At 46.4% G+C, this 21,110-nt stretch overlaps 1 protein-coding gene across 3 annotated transcripts in view; it reads left to right on the top strand.

The window, feature by feature from the left end:
• The window catches only part of LOC138642549 (serpin B6-like), a 90,072-nt gene that overhangs the window by 47,955 nt on the left and 21,007 nt on the right, over positions 1 to 21,110 (top strand). For all 3 annotated transcript variants that reach the window (XM_069730766.1, XM_069730767.1, XM_069730765.1), the window contains exons 2-4: positions 2,434 to 2,611; positions 5,086 to 5,223; positions 6,200 to 6,317. In XM_069730766.1, the coding sequence (XP_069586867.1) occupies positions 2,444 to 2,611; positions 5,086 to 5,223; positions 6,200 to 6,317 (424 nt within the window). In that variant the 5' untranslated portion in view covers positions 2,434 to 2,443. The remainder of the gene's footprint in view (positions 1 to 2,433; positions 2,612 to 5,085; positions 5,224 to 6,199; positions 6,318 to 21,110) is intronic.

Here is a 21,110-nt window from a genome sequence, read left to right as displayed (position 1 = left end):
CCTCTTTTTCTCATCTTTTAGGATATATCGGGGGCTTATTTACAGCATTCCAGAATGCTGTAGATAAGCCCCTGATGCCGGTGGCCTTAGCTCACCCTCGATTTTGGGGGTCACAGGTTCCCTTTTAAGGTCAAAATATGCTGGGTCATCAAGGGGTTAAAGATAATCCTCTAATGCAGTGTTCCCAAAGTCCGGTCCTCAAGAGCCACCAACAGGTCATGTTTTCAGTATTTCCTTAGTATTGCACAGGTGATAATTGCATCACCTGGACAGGCAAGCATTCCATCACCTGGGCAATACTAAGGAAATCCTCAAAACATGACCTGTTGGTGGCTCTTGAGGACCGGAGTTGGGGAACACTGCTCTAATGGATAGCAGAAGGGAGTCTTGTCCCGAGCTTGGAAAGCCACCTCAAGCATCAGCTGGAACAGAAAAACAAGCAGAGTACTTAAAATCCTTTGACTCACATTTAGAATTTATGAATTGAGATTTTACGAACGGCGTTCATGATAGTAATGAAAGTCATGTTTTCAGAGTAGCGACAAAGTGCTGAACGTAACACATTGTCTTGTGTCACTGGGTGGTGACCATAACGCCTTCAACATGGACCTGATGGATTATGCTATCCATGCCATGTTTTCTATCTCTTAAAGGTAAAATCGTGATCGGAGACATTACCATAATATCTCCCGCGGGCACTGTATTTAGATAATGCTTATGCTATCCAATGCTGTCAATCGCCAATGAGGGAGGTGTAAATACAGACTGTTCAGACATGTCAAGGGTACATGCTTATTAGAGTTGGATAAAAGAAAGATTATTGATTAGGTTATAGATTTGACTAAATTCAGTTTCTGAAGAATGGACGCAGTGATTACATATCCCTTACAAGGCTATGCACTTAAACTTCCCTTATACTGTCAGTTTGGCCTTTTGTGCATGGTTAAACTGCCTGTGTGTCCTTCCATCTCTATTTTCTCACTCTAGGCGTGTGCACATGGAGCATGTATGGAATGGATCTTCTGTTTGTAAATCTGATGTATTTTATAGTACGAATATTAAGAATAACATTTTTACAAAATCTCATCCTGTAGTAAACTTGACTTGTAGATTTTACATCTGCATCATTCCAATTTATGCTGCAGAAATACACTGCAAATATCACTCTTTGCCAATCCTCAGTATTTCTGCAGCAAAATCCACATGAAAATCCCATAATGAGCTGCAGCACCATTCAATACCTGCTAGTCTGACAGCGCTAACAGCTGCTTGTAGGATATCCCGCTTCAGTGACCTCTAGGGCCCCCAATGATCACATAAATGGGATCCTAAAATTCCCTGTTGGACTGGATCAGTAGCAAATGGGGCTTTATCCAGTGTGTATGGAGCCTCCTGACTCTTCCCCTCACAGATATGGAGAGAGAAAGGGATGAGGCCATTGAAATTCCAATAGTCAATCATTTTGTTTGATGGAGAGATAAGCTGCTGCCAGAGGCTTGTGTCAGCATCTCTTTTATACAGAACACAGGAACATTCCAGGGAGCCTTCCTGTGTGAGTCGGGGAGGAAACTGACAACCAATGGTCAATCAGCTGTTATCTAGTGTGTGTAGATGCCTTTTTTTCTGGTAATCCGCTGCCCAATGGGCTCCAGATGTATTGTTCTATCATCATAACAGTAGTCTAGACTTTTACGCCGGGAATGATGGAGAAATATACTGTATGAAGTGTCAGTTGTATGAAGTTGCCACTTCCTGTAAAACACTTAGGCTAAGTTCCCACATTGCGCTTTTTGAAGAGTTTTTAATGTTGCAGATTTTCTGCTCCGTGTCTGCACTATTTCTAAATAAGTTACGGTAGGTTACTTGTGTTTTTTTTCATTGTGTGTTCAGTTACAATTTTTTACACATGGTTTTAATGCTGCCGCTTTTGTCTTTTAGTATGTCATTTTTTTTTAAACAAGGCGTCTTTGTTTTTGATGCTTCCTGATACTTGGCTTTGATAGTCATGTGTGGATTACATGAAAACAAAAACGGAGTAAAAACGCATTAAATTGACCCGTGGAAGCGCTAGCAGGCGTGAAACAGCTGTCGTCAAACCTCTACTCCCATACTCACTCCCCATCCTCTTTCTATAAAAGACCTGTGAGTGCTATCTGCTTTTCTTTGGAGGATTTGACACTGTGTTTTCCTAGACTAGCACCCGGGGTCATAAAGCTAAGCCTGAAGTATGGTATGACATTGACAGCACAGGAATCAGCAGCACTAGCTGTGCCGTCTTTTTGCCTTATAGCTCAGTAGAGACTATTCTATGCTATGACCAGTTTAACATGTTCAAACTGGTGAGAGATCCTCTTTAATAATATCCCCTTTACAGTGGTATTCGTTTTGTTGGATGCATATTAATTATGCTTGATTTCTCTATGAATCTTGCAGGCTCTGAACAATGGATTCTCTCAGTGCAGCCAATGGCAACTTTGCTATTAATATGTTCAAGAAGCTTACAGAAAACAACAACAAATGCAACTTGTTTTTCTCACCATTAAGCATCTCCTCCGCTCTAGCAATGATTCATCTAGGAGCTAAAGCAAATACGGCCTCTCAAATGTCAAAGGTAGGCGCTACATTTTCAATGTCTGATTTATCTGTAGTCATATTGTGATTTCGGACTTTAATTTTTATGTATTTATTTTTTGAAACCGTTATGGTATGATTGTTTACTATTGCCAAGAGGGTTGTTTTGCTTTTTATTTTTTTGTTAGCCAAGTCTAAAAGAGCATTAGATTGAAATTGGCATCTGTTCTATTCAGAGTGTGGGTGTTCCTTTTGAGATTTCCATCCAAGTTTCTAGTATTCTGTTCTAATTTCTGGGAATAGAAAATAAATGTAGTCTTCCATTATCCTTTCAGTGCTCTGTATTTTATTATACTCTGGCTATCGGTTCTACATTCAATTACATGCATTTTTCACGAAATTCCCCACCACCATTTACTTTCTTTTAAATTTTTAGCTGTAATATCAGAGATCACTATTCTCCCTCATCTCCGAACCCTAGCGTGGTTCAAATGAGACCTTCTCCTCTGCGAAGTCCTATAGCTATGCATGCTACTGTGGTAGTAATACCTTTTGGGATAATATCACTATTATCATCATTTATTTATTTTAGAGCACCATTGATTCCATGGTGCTGTACACGAGAAGGGGGTTACGTACAAATATAAATTACAGTCAAGAAACTAACATTGACAGACTGGTACAGAAAGAAGAGGGCCCTGTACTTGTGGGTTTATAGGGTAATGGGGAAGGAGATAGTAGATTGGGGGTTGCAGCAGGTCCGGTGTTGGTGAGGTGGTTATTACAGGTTGTAAGCTTTCTTGAAGAAATTCATTTTCAAGTTCCCTCTGAAAGTTCCAAATGTGATGAATAATCAGATATGTCGAGGCACATAGTTCCAGAGGATGGAGGATACTCAGAAGACCTTATGGTGGCAATTGGGTGAAAAACGTATTAGTGTGGAAGTGAGCTGGAGGTTTAGGGAGGACCACAGATTACGTGTTATAATATGTCGACATATGAGTTCAGAGCTAGACAGATTATGGACGGCTTTGCAGGTCAATGTTAATAGTTTGAACTGGATACATTGGGGTATTGGGAGCCAATGAAGGGTTTTGCAGAGGGAAGAAGTGGGAGGAGGAGAGAGGTGGATTAGTTGGTCAATGGAGTTAAGGACGAACTGGAGAGGTGCAAGAGTTTTCGCAGGGAGGCCACAGAGGGGGGTATTGCCGTAATCGAGGCGGGAGATGATGAGAGCATGGACTAACATTTTTGTAGATTGAGGGTTGAGGAAAGGACGAATTCTGGAAATATTTTGAGTTGAAGGGAGCAGGAGCTCGGATGTGCTTTTTAATGGGCAGAGTCAAGGGTTACTTTGAGACAGCGGACTTCCAGTACAGGGGAAAGTGTGATGTCACAGATCAGGTAGGGTAGTTTGGTGAGATGGAGGAAAGATGATGAGTAGAGATGAGCGAATTTTATCAGGTCAGGACTTATTACGCAAGTTATAGCGCTTACCGAAAAAGCTGCAGAGGGAACCCGGCTTCCTGGATCGATCCGGCTGATCAGCTGTTTGGCTCTGCAGCTCCATGTGTCGCAGCTGTGTGACAGTCACGACATATGCATGGAGAGCCTGTTTGTTGGGTGGCTTTGGAGGACCATAGAATAAGACCAAAGCAAGAAGGAAGCGACTAAAGGCTATTCCTTTATCGACCACTTCTCCAGTTAGATTCTACATTTTCTCTATGATGACAATCCCATCATTATGGGTGACTTGAACATCCCCACCGACAACAGCCAGTCGGCAGCCTCCAATCAGGTTTTATGTTGCAGAGATTTTGGTAGCTTCTAGTAGTTGGTGGGTGATATGAGGGAGAAGTGGGGGGGTGGTGGTTTATCAGCTGTAGAGGTCCAGGATTGGGCGATTATATATCGCCAGCAATGAGGAAGTAATGAGTGCAAACAAGTGGATGACAGATAGTGCCCTTCTTGTTTTTTTGTTTTAGTAGGAGGGATGTGAAGTTTAGGAGCCGGACTACAGATGAGGTCACATGGGGGGCTAGCAGGGAAGGAGGAATAACTATGGTATTTGTTTTGAAGAGGGATAGCAAAGGAGAGTAAGGATTAGTGGAGCAAAAACTGTAAGGGCAGATGTAAGCATGGTGAATGACTAAGTGTGGGAAACTAAGAAGGATAACACAGTTAATAAACAGTGGTAGCTCTTACCTTCTGGTTACTTCAGCAACATTTCTGGTGTGCACTAAAATATAATGAAAGTACAGCCGTTAGTATGACCTACAATTTTAGCTTTGCTATCGTAATTCTGATCTGTTATTTTGTAGAATCCTCCTGACACTTAGCTGTTCTATTGCCTTGAGAGCTGACATGGAAGAAAAAGGTGGTGACCAGTGATGCTTTGTGTAGTTACTGACAATTTGTCTGGAATCAGTACCCATTTGAAACACTATAGTGAGGTGATAACTACTACATGATATCTGCTTTGTAAATTGCTCAATGTGAAATATTTTGTTCCAGGTGCTGCAGTTTGAAAAGGCAAAGGATGTCCATGCTGCATTTCAGGCCCTGATAAGTGAAATCAACAAACCGGGCACAGATTATCTTCTAAGAACGGCTAACCGCCTGTATGGTGAAAAGTCTTTTTCATTTCTCGATGTAAGTGAATTCTTCTCATGAACTTGTGCAAAACACATTATTTTAGCCCATATAGCCAAGATCTGGGAAAACTTTGGTTTATGGACCATATCCGGCATTTAGTTTATCCAGTCTGTGGCTAGACAGAAACAAAGGGCTAGAAATTGTGGTTCAGCGCCTGTCAGATTAGGGAAGGGTGATGTCCGCAATTCGATTTCAACTTTGGTATATTAAGGTGCCTCTGGCTCCCTATTCTACTATTTACCTGGTTTGTTGGACTCTCAGTCCAGGTCTAAGAATGTTCTGGAAACATTCATTTAAAGATCATTCATGGACTAGCGTGTCGTCTTCTGAATGTTAGGGTTGAACTAATAAATTTTCGGCTAAGGCTTCTTTCACACTAGCGTCGGGCTCGGCCCGTCGCAGTGCGTCGGGCCGAGGTTACCAACGCTAGCGTTGTCTCCGCCGCACAACGGGTGCAGCGGATGCTGCTTTTCAGCGCATCCGCTGCCCCAGTGTGAGGTGCGGTCCGTCGGCTGCAAAAAACGTTACATGGAACGGTTTTTGCGGCCGACGGTCCGCCACAACACAGCGCAACCGTCGCGCGACGGTTGCGACATGTGGCAATCCGTCGCAATGCGTCGCGTAATGTTAGTCAATGGAGAAAAAACGCATCCTGCAAACACTTTTGCAGGATGCGTTTTTTCTGCAAAACGACGCATTGTGACGGATTGCAGTTAACGCTAGTGTGAAAGTAGCCTAATTCAGTTAAATGTGGCCACCTTTAAAAGTCATCAGTTCATTTTTTTCTGCAAGACCTTTGCACAAAAGAAACAAAAAAGAGAAGTTTGTAATTGTAAATTCTCCACATCTCACTTAGTACTAGAAACCTCATAACAGAATAGTGATGTGAGAATTTTATGATGCAGCATCTTCCGCCAAACAAACATATTTTTTTGCAGACTGATGTAGCCAAGGTGCTATTTGCATTTTGCAGGAATTCCTGGGATCTACTCAGAAACACTATCATGCTGATTTACAGTCTGTGGAGTTTTCTACAAGGGCAGAAGACTGCAGAAAGGAAATAAACTCCTGGGTTGAACAAAAGACCGAAGGTACTGACCGAGAATACTTTATCAATCTATGCTATTCGCTCTAATTTAAAGATGTTGTCCAATCGAGGAAATTTCTGGCATATCCTCAGACGTTCACATTTTTCTGTTTTATAGTAGGTAGGAAAGAAGAATCCCTTTGCTACTACGTTTTTTTTTTTCTGTCTTTGAAAATTATTACTGAAGCTTTCTTTTGTTATTAGGGGACAAATAAATGCCGGAAAATGTCATTCGATGACATGCTTTTTATGCAGTATGTCAGACCTCTTATAAATAAGAAGTATAAAATACATAACACTTAATTTGTCAAAAGTTTCTCTAGAAGACAACTCACCTGAAGCACTGCTATGTGTAGCAGAATTGATCATCTGCTATGAACGCCGACCACTGGGCGGCAGTCATAGCAGATCGGCAATGACAAAAACAAGGGTCTCCCATCATGTGATAGGGGCATTGTTGGGCGGAGCTAGTTACTTCTATCCGGTTTGTGCTAGTTAAATGCATTTAACATGTTGACTCCTGCGGGTGGATTGCAATCCACCCAAGTCTGTTAGCTGATCAGATCAGCGACCATGTGCCTGAAAACATGCAGGCTCAGCCCCGGAGCCCGTATCAAAGGCCGTGAAAATGACCTATGACGTATATATAAATTTAGTCTTTTCATTCTGTCCTATTTCCTTAGGTGTATAAAATCCAGTCCCAAACCATGCAGTCTGCCTTGGTCATTAGAAGGAGCTTTCTAAATTCAAGCATGATACTGTAATAGGATGTCATCAATTTAAGAAGTCGGTTTGTTAAATTTCTTCCCTGTTAAAGATCAACTCTGGCTGAGTATCTGTGGTTTCTAAATGTTTTCACTCTTCAATAATACCAACCACAAAGGGGAGCCTGAGTAAAGCTAACAAGCAGGGTTGCTGAGGCATGTAGGTGGTGCGTAAATGTTTCTAACCCTCTGCTGACTCTGCAGAGTCCCTAACCTTGTGCTCACATGAACACAAAAACTGTGTCTCTGGAGGCTTATAAGCCTTGACCTCACAAAGTACAATGACAAACATCATGGTGTAAAGCACCCTGCCACTGGTCTGTGGAAATTTATTCTGTGACATGATAAATCATGCCCCTTTGGCAGTTTGATGTGCAAAGCTGGGCTTGTCAAATGACAGGAGAACATTATCTGTCTGAATGCATCATGCCAATTTGGTGGAGATAACCATATGGGGTTGTTTTTCAGTGTTTTGTCTAAGTCTTTTATTTCACCAAAGGTGTTTTGAGATTTTTCAACTGTTGTGGCCAGGAAATTTTTTTGCACAAGTTAATTCTCAAGGGCCGTTGAGGAGCCTGTATATTTGAAACACCCCCACCCACCCAACAAATCTTTAAAAAGACAACCCTCGTAAGTATTCAAAATAGCATATACGAGGCTAGCCCTTCAGGTGCATCATGTGAACTAATACTATGTGGAATTTAACCTTAGATGTTTCATTTTGACAAGGAAAAATAGGAGAAAATGCCCTCCACAATATTTACTCAATTTCTCATGAGTACACCAATTTTCTCCATGTGGTCAAACACTACAATTTGGCACATACCAGAACAGAGCTCTGAAAGGATGGAGTACCATTTGACGTTCAAAGCAGAAATTTTGCTGGAATGGTTTTTGGTTGCCATAGCACATTTACATCTCCCCTCAGGGCTTTTATAAAGGGGTGTAGTGACCATTTTGACCACCAAAATTGTTTGCAAGAAGTTAATGTGCAGCAGATGGCAAAAAGTGACAAAATCCATTTTCTTTTTTGTCCTGTGGAATTAGTTGCTATTTTTGGCTCCAAATTCTTCAAAATTGCGAACATGATTCAAGAAGTTGGCAAAAAAGTGTCTTCATTTTTGTCTTGAACTGCTTTTACAACTTTTTGGCACCAAAAGTTGCATGTTTCCCAAAATGAGACTGGAGTGGAGTTGCTCCAAATTTTGTTATTTTATTTTGTTGCAATTTATGAATCTGGTGAAAACGTCTGGAATATCACAATTCCCCCCCCCCCCCCCTCCCCACAAAGCGGGAAAAAAAACAGGCGAGCGCATATAAACTTCATAATAGAAAATTAGGCTGCCAACAAAAGGCTCAATGCACACAAGAAAATAAATGAAAAACAGGCGCAAAGGCAATGATGAATCTGAACCTTAACTTTTTTAAATTTTCTATTGACTGAGCTGTATGAGGGCTTTGGCAGGACGAGTTGTTTTTATTAGTTCTATTTTGGGTCATATATAACGCTTTTTATTCCATCTCTTTTGGCACCCCAAAAAAACTTTGTGCTTTACCTTATTGTAAACTATAATTGTGTGATGGCTTTTATTGTTTCTATTCCATTTTATCAATACATGTAATTTTAGCTCTTTTTTTTTAAATAAAGTTATGGCTCTAATAATATGATGACACAAGCATTTTTTTTTAAATGGGGGATTACCGTATATACTCGAGTATAAGCCGACCCCCCTAATTTTGGCACAAAAAACTGGGAAAACTTATTGGTATAAGCCTAGGGTGGAAAATGCAGCATCTACCGGTGAATTTCAAAAATAAAAATAAATGCTCCATACCGTTCATTATGGCCCCATAGCTGTGCCATATAGTGCTCTGCACTGTTCATTATTGCCCCATAGATGTACCATAGAAAGCTGTGCCATAGAGTTCTCTGCACCGTTCATTATTGCCCCATAGCTGTGCCATATAGTGCTCTGCACCGTTCATTATTGCCCCATAGATGTACCATAGAAAGCTGTGCCATATAGTGCTCTGCACCGTTCATTATTGCCCCATAGCTGTGCCATATAGTGCTCTGCACCGTTCATTATTGCCCCATAGCTGTGCCATATAGTGCTCTGCACCGTTCATTATTGCCCCATAGCTGTGCCATATAGTGCTCTGCACCGTTCATTATTGCCCCATAGCTGTGCCATATAGTGCTCTGCACCGTTCATTATTGCCCCATAGCTGTGCCATATAGTGCTCTGCACCATTCATTATTGCCCCATAGATGTACCATAGAAAGCTGTGCCATTGCTGCTGCTGCTGCAATAAAAAAAAAAACAAAATGCCATACTTGCCTCTCTTGCTTGCAGCTCCTCAGCGTCCCGTCTCTCCGCACTGATTGATCAGGCAGAGGGCGGCGCGCACACTATATGCGTCATCGCGCCCTCTGACCTGAACAGTCAGGGCAAGAGGACGCGGAAGACGGAGCAGCGCCCGGCGTGTGGAACGTGGACAGGTGAATATGTAATACTTACTTACCTGCTCCCGCCGTCCCGCATCTTCTCCCGGACAGCTGGTCTTCGGTGCCGCAGCCTCTTCCTCTATCAGCGGTCACCGTTACCGCTCATTAGAGAAATGAATATGCGGCTCCACCCCTATGGGAGTGGAGTCCATATTCATTTCTCTAATGAGCGGTCCCACGTGACCGCTGAACAGGGGAAGAGCTGCGGCACCCGGAGACCGTGGGACTGCAGGGACAGCGTCAGGAGCCCCGGAAGCAGGTAAGTATGCCTCAGCGCCCTCTCCCCCTCACCCGCCGACCCTGCCGCTGACCGTAACTCGAGTATAAGCCGAGAAGGGCACTTTCAGCCCAAAAATTTGGGCTGAAAATCTCGGCTTATACTCGAGTATATACGGTATGTTTGTCGCCATGTATTATTGGAGCCACAACTTTTATTTTTTATCCATGACAAGTATATGTGTGCTTCCTTTTTGTGGAACAAGCTGCTTTAAAGGGAACCTGTCACTTCCAAAATCGAAGATGAGCTAAGCCCACTGGCATAATGGGCTTATCTACAGCATTCTGTAATGCTGTAGATAAGCCCAGATGTATCCTGAAAGAAGAGAAAGAGAGGTTAGATTATACTCACCCAGGGACGGTCCCGCTGCGGACTGGTCCGATGGGGTCGCGATCCGGTCCAGCGCCTCCTATCTTCATACAATGACGTCCTCTTCTGGTCTTCACGCTGTGGCTCCGGCACAGGCGTTCTTTGTCTGCTCTGTTGAGGGCAGAGCAAAGTACTGCAGTGCGCAGGAGCCAGGAAATGTCAGAGAGGCCCAGCACCTGCGCACTGCAGTACTTTGCTCTGCCCTCAGCCATGCATACAATGACAGGGACGGGGGAGCCATGCATACAATGACAGGGACGGGGGAGCCATGCATACAATGACAGGGACGGGGGAGCCATGCATACAATGACAGGGACGGGGGAGCCATGCATACAGGGACGGGGGATCCATGCATACAGTGACAGGGACTGGGGTGAGCCATGCATACCAGGATGGGGGCGAGGGGACAATGCATACCTGGCTTATGTAGAGCCCAACAAAGAGAAAAGGAGCAGCACAGCCCTCGAATCAGAAAAAAGGTGGCACACAACCAGTGTGTACGGCAGTCTGAGAAACAGAAATGGAGGTGCAATCCGCATGAAAAAAAGTCCAAGAGAAATCCAACAACAAAAGAAAAGCAGATGCACTCACCAAAATGCAGTTTCAAGTGTCCTTTATTTCAATACCAAACGGTACATTCTTCACGGCACGGGGGAGTGGAGGGTAAAAAAGAAGAGTGCGGCAGGCGAGACGACGGCCGTTTCGCGCTACACTAGAGCGCTTCTACGGGTCCATAGCCAGAGGGGAAGTGACGCCAGGCTAAGTAGGTAAGTGAATACGAACTCCACCTGCGTCATCAACCCGTCAGGCAATAGAAAAAGTGCACGGTATGTTAAAAACATTTAAAAACAAATGCATATTACTGACATATAGAAAATACATATATATATAATCCTGCAATCAATATATGATGTTAATATATAAAGTCACAACCACGACATTACTTACAGCCAGTGCCCACAATGTCTGTATAGGGTCATTCCATGTCAAGTGAACCAATGATTTTTACCACTATATTTTTAATTCTTTTGAGATTTTGTTATTTGGTAAGTGTGTCAGAGAATGCAAATTGTGAAGAAGAAAAAAATTCTAGATTTTTTTTTTTTTTGTATTTTTTATTGATTTTCAAAGTTTGGAAAAAAATGCGGATTTCGCTGTTGCCTGCCTTTACATTTCTTCCTATAACTCAGGCTAGAAAAAAGATAGAGAAACAAAATAAACACCATTCTACTCAGAACTGTACAGGCTTTCACCACATAACGATTTCGTTAACGATATCGTTGCTTTTTGTGACGTAGCAACGATATCGTTAACGAAATCGTTATGCGTGACAGCGACCAACGATCAGGCCCCTGTAGGGAGATCGTTGGTCGCTGGGAATGATCAGGACCTTTTTTTGGTCGCTGATCACCCGCTGTCATCGCTGGATCGGCGTGTGTGACGCCGATCCAGCGATGTGTTCACTGGTAACCAGGGTAAATATCGGGTTACTAAGCGCAGGGCTGCGCTTAATAACCCGATATTTACCCTGGTTACCATTGTAAAAGTAAAAAAAAAAACACTACATACTCACATTCCGATGTCTGTCACGCCCCCCGACGTCAGCTTCCCGCACTGACTGTGTCAGCGCCGGCCGGCCGTAAAGCAGAGCACAGCGGTGACGTCACCGCTGTGCTTTATGGCCGGCGCTTACACAGTGCAGGGAAGCTGACGCCGGGGGACGTGACAGACATCGGAATGTAAGTATGTAGTGTTTTGTTTTTGTTTTATTACTTTTACAATGGTAACCAGGATAAATATCGGGTTACTAAGCGCGGCCCCGCACTTAGTAACCCGATGTTTACCCTGGTTACCCGGGGACTTCGGCATCGTTGAAGACAGTTTCAACGATGCCAAAGTCATTCCCCTGATCGTTGGTCGCTGGAGAGAGCTGTCTGTGTGACAGCTCCCCAGCGACCACACAACGACTTACCAACGATCACGGCCAGGTCGTATCGCTGGTCGTGATCGTTGGTAAATCGTTTAGTGTAACGGTACCTTTAGAAGCAGGAGAGGACAGAGGAGAAAGCTTTGTTAGGGTGGTTTCACACTTGCGTTTTTGTCTGCAGCGTTTTTTTTTTCAAAAAAACGCATGCGTTTTTTTTTTCCTATCTTTAACATTGAAAACGCATGCGTTTTTTTGTGTACGCGTTTGGTCGCGTTTTTTGACGCATGCGTTTTTTTACTGCATGCGTTCATTTTCTGAAATGCTACTTGTAGTATTTTTAGAAGCGTTTTTTGGACCAAAAAAAAACGCATGCGTTTTCATGCGTTTTTTTTGGGTCAAAAAATACATTGGAGTCAATGGGGACGCATGCGTTTTTTGGTGCATGCGTTTTTTGCAGTAAAAAACGCATGCGTTTTTTTATTAAAAAACCAGAAAACACACTGATATGCCACCCCCCAGCATAAAGGTGATAAAGGGAACCTAACCCTATCCCTAACCCTACCCCTAACCCTACCCCTAACTCTAAGGGATCCTAACCCTACCCCTAACCCTACCCCTGACCCTAACCCTACCCCTAACCCTAAGGGATCCTAACCCTAACCCTAATCCCTTTATGGTTAGGGTTAGGGGTAGGGTTAGGGGTAGGGTTAGGGTTAGGATCCCTTAGGGGTAGGGTTAGGGTTAGGGGTAGGGTTAGGGGTAGGATCCCTTTAGGGTTAGGGTTATGATCCCTACCCCTAACCCTACCCCTAACCCTAACCCTAACTATTTCTGTTTATAGTGGGTTTTTTACTTTATTTTGATGATTGGCAGTTGTCACACATTTTTCTGCATGCGTTTAAAAAACGCAAACGCATGAAAAAACGCATGTAAACGCGGTAAAACGCCGCGTTTTTTTCACCACATGCAAAAACGCATGCGTCAAAAAAACGCAGCGTTTACACGCGTTTACATGCGTTTTTTCACCATGCGTTTTTTTGCGTTTTTTACCGCAAAAACGCACCCGAAAAAACGCCAATGTGAAACCAGCCTTAGGGCTGAGAATGACCAGGGGTAGACAGTGAATGCAGAGCAGATGACAGGCCGGCAGCTCCAGCCTCCAGAGGCCACATTGACACCAAATCTTAATACCCAGGCAACTCCTCAAATGGAGGGAGAAAAATATTCTTAACATCCAGTTCATGATTTGTACAAACCAGGACTACGAGCAGGAGGAGAGTTTGTGAAAACCTCGGTTACAGGAAGCAGAAAGGGGACTCGGCAATACCGGACTGTCATCCCATTTAGTGAAGCAGAAATAAAAACAAGGATTTCTTTATCGCCTCTCATTGGGGGACACAGGAACCATGGGTGTATGCTGCTGCCACTAGGAGGCTGACACTATGCAAATAAAAAAGTTAGCTCCTCCTCTGCAGTGTACACCCCACCGACTGGCATTATACTCTTCAGTTTAGCTTAGTGTCAGTAGGAGGTGGACACGGGTCTTTCATTAGACCCATATCTACCTCAATGTGCGTCGTTTTCTTTCAGGTTTTCGGAGGGGATACAGGGTGAACAGTCACACCTGTAGTCCCACAATACGGACTATGAGTACGGTGTGTACTGCCACCCCGTATCCTCATAGATCCCTCTCCAGGACCAAGAGCCTAGCACACAAGCATGCTCAGAAGTCCGGTCCTGGCTCCCTCCCCCACCCACTCGCCCACCAGAGCCTGTCGGTTGGAGGAGACGAGGACGTCCATCATAGCTCCCTGGACGTCTGGTATCTTCACCGGTTTGAGGTTAGTAACAGACGGTGTGGGATGTTTAGGTGAGTATTCCTGCTCCCCTTCCTCTGGGTCCTTCTCGGGGTGGCATGGTAGGAGTCCTGTCTCCTTCGCGCGGCGGCCCCTTTGGACAGCCACGCTGCTCCCCCGCACTGTCTGGGCGACCGCACTACCCTTTTTGCTGCGGCCACTCCTGTTCCCGAGTGGCGCGGCGGTCCTTCTGGCTGTCGCGCTGAATTTTACTGCGGCCGCTCCTTCCTCTCTGGCACAGCAGCGCGGACGTCTCCTCGCGCGGCGGCCGCACTGCTTCCCCCCGCACTGTCTCGGCAGCCGCACAGCCCCTTTTTGCTGCGGCCGCTCCTTTACCCGAGTGGCGCGGCGGCCCTTCTAGCCGCCCTTAATTTTACTATGGCCGCTTCTTCCTCTCTGGCGCGGCGGCCGCGCTGCCCCTCTTTGCTGTGGCCGCGCTGCCCCTCTTTGCTGTGGCCGCGCTGCCCCTCTTTGCTGTGGCCGCGCTGCCCCTCTTTGCTGTGGCCGCGCTGCCCCTCTTTGCTGTGGCCGCGCTGCCCCTCTTTGCTGTGGCCGCGCTGCCCCTCTTTGCTGTGGCCGTGCTGCCCCTTTTTGCTGCGGCCGCTCCTTGCTCTGGGTGGCGCGGCAGCCCTACTGGCACCTGCGCTGGTTTTGTGCAGCAGACGCTCCTCTGGGTGGCGCGGCAGCCCTACTGGCACCTGCGCTGGTTTTTTGCAGCAGACGCTCCTCTCTCTGGGGCGACCGCGCTCTTTCTGTGGGGCCGTTGCGGCGGGCCTGCAGGCAGCCGCGCTGCCTTTTTCTGTCCTTGCGCGGCTGTCTTGCGGGCGGCCACGCTGCTTCCTGGCTGCACGTCCGCCGCCGCGGCCCTCTCCGGCTTCTAATTTAGGCCCCGGCTTCTCCCGGGGCCTACTTCCGGCCACGACTCCGCCCACTTCCTTCTCTCCATCTGGCGGGCTTTTCTCCCGCCCGACTGGTTCTTTTCGGCGCATTGTGAGACACAGCAGGCGGTCCTGACATGGCGGTTAGCCCCGCCCACTTTCCCTGCGCCCCCAAGTTTTGTTTTTTGGCGCCAGGAACGCTTTGCTCCACTCTTTGTGGCTGCAGTTGGTCCTGGACTGAAGGTGCCAAACAGCAGTGTCCCAGAAGTCTGCTGTCTGTCTGCATTTCTACGTTAAGGATCATCGCTGAGGTGCATCTTCTATCAAGATCCTCCTCTGGGCAGCTATGCAGCTTTTCTGTCCGAAGATCGCTCCGCCTGTCGTGAGTAGCTCTGCTCTGCAGACGGACACTTTCCTCTACCCTTCTGTCCCCTAACCTTCTGGTATTTCTGCCTTAGGCAAACACTTTGCGTTGTCATCTCTCTGTCAGACCTGTAGCAACCCCCGCCCAGGACCCTCCCGCTGTTCTGCTACAGAGCGAAAACTCCGCTCCAGCCTGGTTTTCCTCTCTATCACAGTCCATAGCGGATCTAACACAGGTGTCTAAAACCCTTGTGTCTGTGGTTGATAGGTTGCCCCTGCAGACCCCCGCAGTAGCCAACGGGTCGCAGGAGGCTCCATCTGACCCTTCCGTTATAGGCCGCAAAAGGTCCAGACAGGAACGCTGGTCTGAGTCCTCTTTCAGTTCCATATCGCCCCACGGTCCTTCTCTGCGGTCGGCTTCCCCCCGGTCCTCCCTGAGTCAGGCGAGGCTTTTTCTGATGCGCCTTCATAGGTCGGCGCTGGAGTTGAACCAAATCTATAGCATGGGGGACATGGTTCAGAACCTCATTGGAGCGATAAATCAGACCTGTGGCATCAAAGCTTCCGCTACGGAACCCGCAGGCCAGGCGGTTTCGTTTAGACGGGCTAAACCACCTTCAATGGCTTTTCACTCCTCACACTGATTTAGAGGAAATCATGACGAGAGAAGGAGAGGATCCGGCCGGACGCTTTCAGAGAGGAAAGCGCCTTGTCGTTTTTATATCCCTTTTCTCCGGAGCTCACCGCTAATTGGATTTCTCCCTCGGTGGATCCTCGGGTTTCCAGGCTGTCGAAAGACCAATACTGTCCTTCCTCTATCTGGCGGAGCATCTCTGAAGGATTCTAATGATAATCATAGAATCCTTTGCGAAGTATCCAAGTGGGCCAAACAGCTCCGTCAGGGCATCCCGGATGGGGCTCCACTTGGACAGCTAGCTGAGCTTGCCAGACAGATTTCTCTTGCAGGTGAATACCTGGCCTCCGCTTCCCTGGATGCCGCGTCCTGTGCGACTCAGGCTTCCAGCAATGCTGTTCCCTTCCGTCGGACCGTTGGCTCAAGGCCTGGCAGGCGGATTTGTCTTCCAAAAAAAAAAAAAAGTCCCTTACCAGCTGGTCTTTTTTTCTGGGTCCACGCAGCAGAGGCCACAGGCACGTCAAGAGAAGAAGAGGGTATTTTGTTTAGACCCACTCCTTCTTAGCGTTCTCGCTACTCCCAAGGTGGATCCTCCAGGTCTAGGACTGGAAGATCCACCTCGGCATGACTCTCTGCAAGACTCCAGCCCAACTCCCAGGTTGGGCGACCGTCTTCTCTTTTTCTGGAACGTCTGGATTTCCGCAGTAGACGCATGGGTCAGGGAAGTTGTATCCTCGGGATACAAGATAGAGTTTCACGACCCCGGGATCGTTTCTTCAAATCCCGTCCTCCAAGAGATCCCGCTCTAGTTCCGGGTTTCTTCGCAGCTATCGCTTCTCTTCTCAAAGCCGGGGTAATCGTTTCCGTACCAGAAAAAGAACGGTTCACGGGTTTCTACTCGAACCTCTTTGTGTACCGAAAAAAGACGGCAAGGTTCGCCCCATTCTGGACCTCTTATTGCTGAACAGGAGAGTTCGTCTGAGACACTTCAGGATGGAATCCCTTCGTTCAGTAATTGCTTCCATGGAAGCCCAGGAATTTCTGTGCTCAATAGACATCCAGGACGCCTACCTCCAAGTCCCGATATTTCCCGGATATCACCGTTTCCTGCACTTTGCAGTGCTCCGGGAACATTTTCAGTTCGTCGCCCTGCCGTTTGGCCTCGCAACCGCTCCAAGGGTGTTCACGAAGATCATGGCGGCACTGATGGCCATCACGAGAGTCAGAGGCCTGGTCCTATTGCCATACCTCGACGACATCCTCATCAAGGCTCCGTCCTTTTCTCAGGCTCACGAAAGCCTGTCCAATGTTCTCGACACCTTAGCCCATTTCGGGTGGCTGGTCAACCGGAAGAAGTCCTGCCTTATTCCTTCTCAGCGCATCATCTTTCTGGGCATGCTCTTCGACACTCGTCAGACCAGAGTCTTCCTTCCCAAAGACAAGAGATCCACCCTTTGTCGGGACATACACTTGCTCCAGGGTCCTCGGCCTCCCTCCCTCCGATCGGCCGTGAAGGTTCTGGGGAGGATGGTAGCAACATTGGAAGCGATTCCCTTTGCCCAATTTCATTCGCGACCCATTCAGCTAGCCATTCTGTCTCAATGGGACAGGTCTGTCTTCTCCCTGGATCGGCCGATCCGACTCTCTTCTCGGGTCAAACGGCCTCTCAACTGGTGGCTGACGTCACCTCTCTTCTCCCAGGGCAAGTACTTCCTTCCAGTTCACTGGCAGTTGGTGACGACGGGCGCCAGCCTGCTCGGCTGGGGTGCAGTTTTTCGCCACCTGACTGTCCAGGGCCGTTGGTCGTCGCAGGAGTCATCTCTGCCAATCAATGTCTTCGAAATTCGGGCCATTTTTCTGTCCCTCCGCCACTGGGAAAGGATTCTCAGGGGCCTGCCAGTCCTGATCCAGTCGGACAACGCCACGGCTGTGGCATATGTTAACCATCAGGGGAGGACCCGGAGCTCCTTGGCCCTTGCCGAGGTATCAAAGATCCTCCTTTGGGCAGAGGCAACAGTTCCGGTGATATCCGCAGTGCATATTCCCGGCGTGGACAACTGGGCCGCCGACTTCCTCAGCCGCGAGGGCCTCGCGGCAGGGGAATGGTCCTTGCATCCGGAGGTCTTCCATCAGATTAGTCTTCGATGGGGGACTCCGGACGTGGATCTCACGGCGTCTCGAATGAACAGGAAGGTTCCGCAGTTCATCTCAAGGTCTCGAGATCCTCTCGCAGTGGGCGTCGACGCTCTGGCCATCCCTTGGTCACAGTTCGTGCTGCCCTACCTGTTCCCACCCCTTCCATTACTTCCCAAACTGTTGAAGAAGATCAAAGCGGAAGGGGTGCCGGTCATCCTGATTGGCCCAGGAGAGCTTGGTTCGCAGAGCTCGTCAACCTTCTCGCGGATGCTCCCTGGCGCCTTCCAGACAGGCCCGATCTGCTGTCTTAGGGTCCGATCTGCCACCCGAATTCTCGGTCACTCAGTTTAACGGCGTGACTGTTGAGACCGTGGTTCTAAGAGCGTCCGGCGTTTCGGACCGGGTGATTCACACCATGATTCAGGCTCGGAAGCCTTCGTCTTCCGGGATCTACTACCGTACCTGGAAAGCTTACTTCCGTTGGTGCGAGTCCAACCGCGTTCCATCTATGCCTTCTCTTTTGGCCTTCCTTCAGGCAGGACTGGGTTCGGACCTGGCTCTTAGCTCCCTGAAGAGCCAGGTTTCTGCGCTTTCCATCCTCTTTCAGAAGACTTTAGCTTCTCGGCCACAGGCTAAGACCTTCCTTCAAGGAGTAGCCCACGCTGTCCCGCCGTACAGGGCCTCTGTGGATGCATGGGGTTTAAACCTGGTACTGGACGTTCTGAGGGTTTCTTCCTTTGAGCTCCTTAGGGAGATTTCTCTATCAGTTCTATCTTGGAAGGTGACTCTTCTTGTGGCCATCACGTCTATTCACCGTGTTTCCAAGTTGGCGGCCCTGTCTTGCCGTACTCCGTTTTTGGTCATTCACCAGGACAAGGTGGTCTTCCGGCTCCCACCTTCCTTTCTTCCTAACGTGTTTTCCTCCTTCCGCCTCAACGAGGACATCGTTCTCCCTTCCTTTTGTCCAGCTCCGACTCATCCTCTGGAGCGATCGTTGAACAAGCTGGACCTCGTCAGGGCAGTGAGGATCTACCTGGATAGAACCTCCATTTTCCGGAAGACTGATTCCCTTTTCGTCATTCCTGATGGCACGCGCAGAGGCCAACCGGCTTCTAAAGCGACTATTGCTCGATGGATCAGAATGGCAATTTTGGAGGCTTACCGGGTCAAGAACAGAGTGCCCCCTCCTGGGATTAAGGCTCACTCTACCCGGGCAGTCGGCGCCTCCTGGGCGGTGCGCCACAGGGCTTCCGCCCTACAGCTTTGCAAAGCGGCAACTTGGTCTTCCTTCCACATGTTCGCCAAATTGTACAAGGTCCATACCTACGCTTTGGTGGACGCCAGCCTAGGCAGAAGGATCTTGCAGGCGGCAGTGGTGAGTCCTCTGACCTGATGGAAGTCTGTTTTCCCGCCCTAGGGACTGCTTTGAGACGCCCCATGGTTCCTGTGTCCCCCAATGAGAGGTGATAAAGAAAACAGGATTTTTGGTTGCTTACCGTAAAATATGTTTCTTGGAGCCTCCATTGGGGGACACAGCTCCCTCCCAATGTTTCTGTTATATGCTCTATGACTGTTCTCACGTTTACAGTTCTCAAGTTTGTGGTTATGGTTTTTCAACCTTGTTCATTATCTCCTACTGCTTTCTCACTAACTGAAGAGTATAATGCCAGTCGATGGGGTGTACACTGCAGAGGAGGAGCTAACTTTATTTGCATAGTGTCAGCCTCCTAGTGGCAGCAGCATACACCCATGGTTCCTGTGTCCCCCAATGGAGGCTCCAAGAAACAGATTTTACGGTAAGCAACCAAAAATCCTGTTTTCTTCATTCAGCAGAGACAGTGACATCCATGAAGTGGTAGAAGGCGGCACAAGATCGGCAATTGATGACATAACCGGTTATGTAATCTGTGAATATGATCGGCGCTGGTGGCGGCTACTGGACTCTCCAAAGATTGTGAAAATGAAGAAGTAGAAGTGACTTTTCTGCATCTTCTTGTCCAGCGCCGTCCTTTGTGTATCCAAGAAAACCAGACATTGTAAAAGTTAACAAAAATCAGATATTAACTCAGGTGGAGCCGAGCACCATGACAGCCGTACATACTGACACAAAAGGAAATGGCCATTGCTAGTATATGGACAAAATGACATTTCACCCACTAGAAGGGACACATTGATGATAAAAGGCCAGTGTAAAAACCTACTATTAATTGTTTGATTAGTTCATATTTTATACAACGAGGATTTAACTCCTGGACTATTCTTCTTAAACACTTCATAAATGACATGTTAAATGATGAATTGTTCCATGTATAAATAAGTGGTAAAATATTGGTTCTTTTAATCTTGTTTTTAACATATAATTAGGATGAGACTGTATTTGGGTAATCACACTTGAGGATGTGATCACCTTTTTCTTTTGGCTTGTTCAATGCATTCAGGTTGAAAATGCTGAGCAAGTTGTGTTATGATGATTAAGATGGATTTATTCTGGCACTTCAGTATTTGTTTTTTGTTTCTTTATTGTTGTATATAAATGTTGAATTCAATAAGTTGTAATTTGAAAAGAAAAAAGGAAGAAACTCCAACAAACAAAATCAGATGATTCAAGGCTTTAAAAAAAATACCAATTTGAAAGGTCCCAAGTTGAATCCCTGTACAAATATAAACAAGAACACAAGTAACACACATGCATGTTTCCACAATTTTAAAACATACGTTTTTTTTCACAATTGCGCATCAAAATTTTGAATTTGATTTCTCCAAAACAAAATATCAAGGAACATAGTCTTGTGACATATCAAATGAAAGCCGGTACCGTTCTGAAAACAATGATGCTTCTCCCACCTCTTTATCTTAATTCTAGCCCGAGATATGATAAAAAATGTAAAGCCATACCAGGCCAAAAATCGCACTTTTTCAAAACTTTAAAAATCTGTAAAAAATTAACTGATGAAGAAAAAAATTCTAAACTTTTAATTTGTAATTAACTAAAGTTGTACATAAAAACAAAAAATAAAAAAAATCTAAAGACGTCAGGTAAAAAAAATATTCATATTTGGATCACTTGATATGGAATGACCCTAT

This window comes from Ranitomeya imitator, chromosome 6 (genome assembly GCF_032444005.1).
Source record: "Ranitomeya imitator isolate aRanImi1 chromosome 6, aRanImi1.pri, whole genome shotgun sequence".
NCBI lineage: Eukaryota > Metazoa > Chordata > Amphibia > Anura > Dendrobatidae > Ranitomeya > Ranitomeya imitator.
Note: the sequence above shows the minus strand (reverse complement) of the source record. Positions and strands in the feature narration are given on the sequence as shown.